At 56.9% G+C, this 6000-nt stretch overlaps 1 protein-coding gene across 2 annotated transcripts in view; it reads right to left on the bottom strand.

Moving 5' to 3' along the window:
• Window positions 1-216: 216 nt before the first annotated feature.
• The window catches only part of ABCA3 (ATP binding cassette subfamily A member 3), a 77275-nt gene continuing 71491 nt past the window's right edge, over window positions 217-6000 (bottom strand). Inside the window, exons 27-32 of one of the 2 annotated variants that reach the window (XR_010917305.1) lie at window positions 5765-5952; window positions 5104-5274; window positions 4477-4664; window positions 4272-4345; window positions 3334-3582; window positions 217-2345 (exon numbers count right to left, since the gene is read on the bottom strand). Coding sequence is in view for 1 of the 2 variants with exons in the window: in XM_067534066.1 (XP_067390167.1) it covers window positions 3451-3582; window positions 4272-4345; window positions 4477-4664; window positions 5104-5274; window positions 5765-5952 (753 nt within the window). In the remaining variant the exon portion in view is untranslated. Of the gene's footprint in view, window positions 3583-4271; window positions 4346-4476; window positions 4665-5103; window positions 5275-5764; window positions 5953-6000 lie in introns of both variants that reach the window. The other variant, XM_067534066.1, reaches the window with a different exon arrangement.

Here is a 6000-nt window from a genome sequence, read left to right as displayed (position 1 = left end):
ATGTGGACTTTGGGGGATACAGGTGTTCCAACCCACCGATCCCTTCGCACCATCTCACTGAACGGCTGCTGTAGTCAAGTTCGAGCAGGAGCAGTGCTGAGAGCTGCCAACTCCCCCTGTGCACCGCACCTGCATGGGTTTGATGGGTCCAAAGCTTCCCCACTTTGCCATGCAGGCACCCATGCTCAGCTAGTGAATAATAAAACGGACACATGCCGCGGTGAAGATCCAGAGACATTCTTAGTAACACAGTGCACCATCGTAGTAACAACATCAGGGGAAACGGAACAGAAAAGAAGGATCTGGTTACAGGAACAAAAAACAAATTAAACCCCCCACGACACGAGCATCAGAAGGGAATCTGCACCCCAGCCCATAAATATTAGCATTTAATATGTGCAATCGTGTGTGTAAATATAGTGCAATATCTCAGCTCTGCACTGATCCCGGAGCAGTCAGGCGGACGGAAGCTAGTCACCAGCATAGGAATCAGAACAGGTTACAAGCAAAGAAGAGAGACCCGAGAGAGGGTTAAGAGCAGGAGACAGCCCAAACCTATCAGCAGCTGCTCCTGCAGCCTATTCAGCCAGCCCTTCCGTACAGGGACGGCTCTGCAAGCCAGAGAGCTTGATCCTGCCAACACCCTCGACCGCCGGTCACGTCCCTCACACGCCGCAGGATCAGGCCCACAGGCAGGTCGAGACGTGCTGACCGTATCAGGGAGCGCAATAGTGCCTCCTGGCAGAGCAGTTTGACCATTGGTAGGGAGGTACCGTGGGAAGGCTGAAGCAGAGGAGAGACGCTGGCATCCCAGGCGTGTCGTATGTGGATCAGAAGGTGGCCCACTTCGAGTGCCTTCGTGAGTGAGCAGGGAGAGGGGCACCTGTTGGACACAAATCTGAGTACCCCAAAGTCGAGGTGGTTTGTTATATGTAGTGAATCCAACATTTAAGAAACTAACATGAAGCACTATGTCTCCCACGGCAAGCCCACAGAACCGGCCCAAGGAATTCCATCTCCCTCTCCAAGCCCCTGGGTTGCCTCCATCTCCTCCACCATTTAGATTGTAAGCTCTTCAGGGCAGGAACGCATCTAATTCTTTGACCACCACATGGCATGCCTGATTTGGGCGCTACGTAAAAAGGCCAGACTCACAACGGTTATAAGTGGCACACGGATCTGAACGAACCAGAATTGGGCTGGGGCCCAAAATGCACATCCCAAATTGTTTCCGTGCCAGGCCCAACAGTGTCCAGGCTGCAGTTAGGGTTTGTCCAAGGCGCCTCTCACAGCAAAGTGATGGAAGCAACAGCAGCTTCTCTTGGAGAGAGTGGGACATTGCCCCGGCTCATGACAGACCGATCAGCTGCAGCCCTTACCTCGCCGAGCGCTCTGTGCTGAGATGCCACTGAAGATACCACCATACCGCAGGCTGGGAACCACAATAAAGGGCTTTCAACTGACAGGTGCTTTGCAAGGACAGGCAGGCAGCATTTTAGGGGGTGGAAGTGAAGATTTTTCCCTTTTGAATGGCATTCCCCTGGTCTCCCAGGGTGGGTTTTGGTGAGCTAGCTGGCAGCATACACAGGGCTCAGTGCTGAGCTGATGCTCGTTACAGTAGGTGCTGTTCAAGTCCGACAGGTGCACGCTGCGCCCGCTGGCACAGAGAGGCCCACGCTGACCTAAGGGTGGGATCTGGGGTGGCCTTGAGCACCTGGACCCTACTGAATGAGGTCAGGAGGGTTCCCCTGTTCCTCACTGGTAAGTCTGTGCTGGGATAGTCTCCCCGCCCCCCTGCAATTTACTCTGTGGGACACGTGCACTGGGGAGGGGACACGGACGGACGGGAATGTAATTTCACTCCGCTGGCCTGGTCTGGACCACGCACCGGGGGAAGGCTCTCTCCAGCCACGCCCAGAAGCTTCTCACTGGGATCTGTGCCACAGATCCAGAGCCAACCCTTCCTGGACAGCTCCGTGTAAACGGGACCGTCTGCGGCACAACGTCCATGGGCCACTAGGAGCGGCCTGTCCCCATGACCTGCTCTCTAGCACAAAAGCGCACACTCTATGCAGGCTGTGTCTCCGGTGCCAGCCAGGGGGGGAATTTACCCCTGGAAGCCCAGAACAGTTATTTCCCCACTTCCAAAAACACTGGCTGTGGCAGACGTAATGCAGGCCAAGCAGTGAATTCAGACCACCTTTTAGCACATACTGGCCTGGCTCCTTCACTTGTTACCAAGGCAGGACGGGTTCCGGAGGGGGAAACTGTTGTGTCCAATAGCTGTTCCTCGCTCTCATGCGTGTGATCGCTGCAGCCCAGCTCAGGACGGAACGTGGCTCTCCCTGGTGTCAGGTCAGAACAAAACAGGCAGTCAGCAGAGCTTAAAAAGAGCCAGTGATGGGCTCTACCCCGCTTTGCTGCTGCTGGCCCTGCTAGAGGAATGGACGGATGGTTCATCTGCAGGTCCTGGAGCGTGAACAGTGGCTATTTGTTTCTGTCTATCTAAACATCAAGTGCTCCTAGAGGATCATCCAAAACAGAGCCTAATGAACTGAGTGAAGTGTTAGCTCTAAGCTACGTGACAGTGTCCCTCTAAATCACAGTGAGCCACTGAGGGAATACCATGCAACGTGTGTGAGTACCAAAGCCGTGTCCTTACGCGAATGCGTTTCTGGGCGGATGAGGCGCGTGCAGAGATGTGGCACGTTAGTGAGGGGCCCCTCTGGAATGGTGCCGGGAGAATTCTGCCTGTTCTCAGCTACGACAGGCACGTTGGGCCCAATCCTGCCCCTGTGAAGGCCACAGAGACTCTGACTGCAACTGCAAGGAGCAGGATCGGGTGCTCACGCATGCTGGTGCCTTTTCCCCTGCTTTTAGATGTTCCTGTGGGTGGGAGTGAATGTTGACAAGTGACTGTCTCTTGCACACTCACAGGGAGACGTGTGCTGCCAGCGCCCCACCCAGACGCACGCAGGGATCGGGGACAAGAACACCAATCCAGAGGGAGGCTCTGACACCCCCACCGAGCAGCTGATACATCGATTCCCCCCTTCGATGGAGCGAAGCAGCAATTTCCTGGTGCGGGCCCGACGTGGTGTAGAGAGAACTGGACTCCAGAGGCTCTACAGCTCCACTGGCTGCTCCCCTACTGCCAAGCACCATTGCTTAGTTGGTTTAAAGATGGGGGGACAGTAACATTCAAAGATTTCCCCAAAAGGCAGCAGGTTGTGAGCATCTTCACCGTCTGTGCTTTGCAGACCCCCATTCACACACCCTCCTTGTGATCTCTGCACTGAGGAGCAGGCCGTACGTCCCCAACCCCCAACACACCCTGATAAAAGCGTTCTGACATTGACACATTATTGAAGACGCGCTGATAATATACATGACTGTCTCCGTATACACTATGTACAGGCGGCAGGTCAGTCCAGCGGGCGGGGCTTCTCTTCACTTCCCTCGGTCCTCTGTGCAGTGCTGGAAGCGGGTGAAGCTCATGAAGACCTGCTCCAGAGAGATCTGGCTGACGGAATAATCCTCCACGTGGAACTTCTCTTTAGCTCTCTCCAGCGCCCCAAAGACCTGCGGGGAGAGCACAAGGGGCCGGGTGACTCCAGTGACTGGGCTCTGGGGATGTAGCTGGGTGAAGCCCACTGGCCTGCGTTACTCAGGTCTGATCAGACGGCCGGATGGTCCCTTCTGGCCCTGACCTCTGTGCCTCCGGCTACACAAGCCTCACTGCAGCGACTGTCTGCAGCGAAAGGAGACACCGCCCAGGGCCCGGCGTTCACTTTGTAAGCCAGCGCCCTTAACTGCTGGGATGACTGGGAGCCCTGATGAGGGCGGCATGTGCCCCGGGGCAGGGAGCTGGCTACAAGACCCAGGGACCACTGGAGGAGAATATGGCTTGCTGGGGCCGCCTGCTGGTCAAAAGACAGCAGCAGATGTGTTTCAGTGGGAGCTGCGTCTGATTGGCCTGACCTAGCAGGAGGGTTGCTGGGCCAAAGGTGGGGGGTTTTAGTGGGGGTGCTGCCCGGTATACAGAATAGGTCCTCTGGGCTGGAGACAATTGGGCCAACGTTCCAGCCTGACATGCCTAGTAAAGCAAAGCCCAGCTGAACTGGATGGATAATCCCAGCAGGACCAACCCCCAAATGGCCAGGGCCACCCAAGTCCCTCCGTTCACACCCTACTTCCCTCCTCTCTCTACGGAAAGGGAGGAGCCTGGCCTGGCTAGAGCCAGACTCCAGCAGCCTCTGGCCAGCCCTCACCTGTGCCCAGCTGAGGTTCTTGTTGGTCAAGTGATAATGGACCATGCCTTGGTGCTCGTGCTTCAGGACACTCCCTGGAAGAGACAAGTTAGGAGACAGCTGGCGACACGCACACATGGCTACCACGCCCACCGCCTAGGGCTCCCTGGCATGACCAGAGGCCGCGTCCCGGCTGAGGGGAAGGGGCTTAGGAAATGATCTGTACCTGGAAATGTCTTCTCCACAAAGGCCTTGAACACCTGCACGTCGCCCTCCTCATCAGCCTGGGTTTTGGCCAGCAGGGTGTAGCCGCTGCCAAACTTGCTCTTCAGGTGCTGGGGGCTGCCCAGACATTTGAACTGCCCGTTAACCATGATGGCCAGCCTGGTGCACAAGGCCTCGCACTCTTCCATGCTGCAGGGAGGAGAAGGGAACCATGGAATGGAGGCGGCATCTGGAGGGTACGATGCTGAACACCTGGGGGGGCTGCTGCCTGGGGCAGGGATGTGACGGGGCTTTTGGGTGGGGGCTGGAGACAGACACGGGAAGCTCTTCTTTACCCACAAGGGAGGTGGGGTGCAAGCTTGCCACCCCTGCTTCGCAGGCTAGAAGCCATGGGCAGAGTGGAGTAGGTTACACTGCAACGGGAACTGGGAGGACTGGGCAGAGCTACCATTTCAATGCTCATTCAGCAGGTGCCACAAACATCTGCCTGGCGCTCTGGGAGATGGGGAGCAAGGGCTAGTCCATTGCAGGGGAACCTCCCAGCCACCCTGCCCCTCCCCTGTCCCCCTTCTCCCTCCACATCCCCCCTTTCCTCTCCACTGTGTCCCAGAAAGGAAAGAGGCACCACCTGTGGGATGTGATGATGATGGATTTCCCGCATTCCCGTGTCCTGGTCACGGCATCCCAAAGTAGGCGCCTGGCCACGGGGTCCATGCCAGTGGAGGGCTCGTCCATAAAGATCACAGGAGGCCCGCCGATCAGGGCAATGCCGGCACTCAGCTTCCGCTTGTTGCCGCCGCTGTGAGGGAGACACGGACATGAAAAGCAGCTTCGAAACAAGCTCTGTGGAGCATCATGTGTGGCTCTATGGGATGCCTCACTGTCTCGGGCATGCTGGGGGGCGGGAAGCCTGAATGTCAGGGGGCTGCAGGTAGGAAATCAGGGCATCCCATTGAACCAGTTCACAAAGGCTCCCCCCCCACAACAACAGGTAATCATTTGCACCACTCAGGTACCATCCAGCTGTGTGTCAGAGCCCTTTCCAAACTACGGGGCACTTAGCTGCACAGGCAAGGACCAGCTATCCCCATTTGACAGATGGGGAAACCGAGGCAGGGAGAGGGAGACTGGCCAAAAGTTCTCAGCAAGTCTGGGGCAGAACTGGGACTACATCTCCTGTCTTCTGGCACTGAGCCCTGAGCTTTAACCTCTAGGCCCTGCTCCCACAGGCACTCAGGTTTCCAGTTCTGCCCATGGGGACGCCTCAGGGCAGAGGGTTTCTGTCTCACCTGTAGGACCTCACTAGCTTGTCCGCATGGGGCTCCAGGAGCAGCCCCCGCAGCATGTTCTCCACGCAGCTCCCGATGTAGCGCTCGGGGATCCCGCGCAGCCGGGCATACATGCTCAGTGTCTCCCGGCCAGTCATGTGATCCAGCAGGGCATCAAACTGAGGGCAGTAGCCAATCCGCTGCTGAACCTGGGAGCAAAGGAAAGCCAAGAAAATAAGCAGAGAGCCAGCCCCTGT

This window comes from Emydura macquarii, unplaced genomic scaffold (assembly GCF_026122565.2).
Source record: "Emydura macquarii macquarii isolate MOO-44397 ecotype Brisbane River unplaced genomic scaffold, CSIRO-AGI_Emac_v2 contig_3374, whole genome shotgun sequence".
Lineage (NCBI taxonomy): Eukaryota > Metazoa > Chordata > Testudines > Chelidae > Emydura > Emydura macquarii.
The sequence above is the reverse complement of the archived record's forward strand: the minus strand, read 5'-3'. Positions and strand labels throughout refer to the sequence as shown.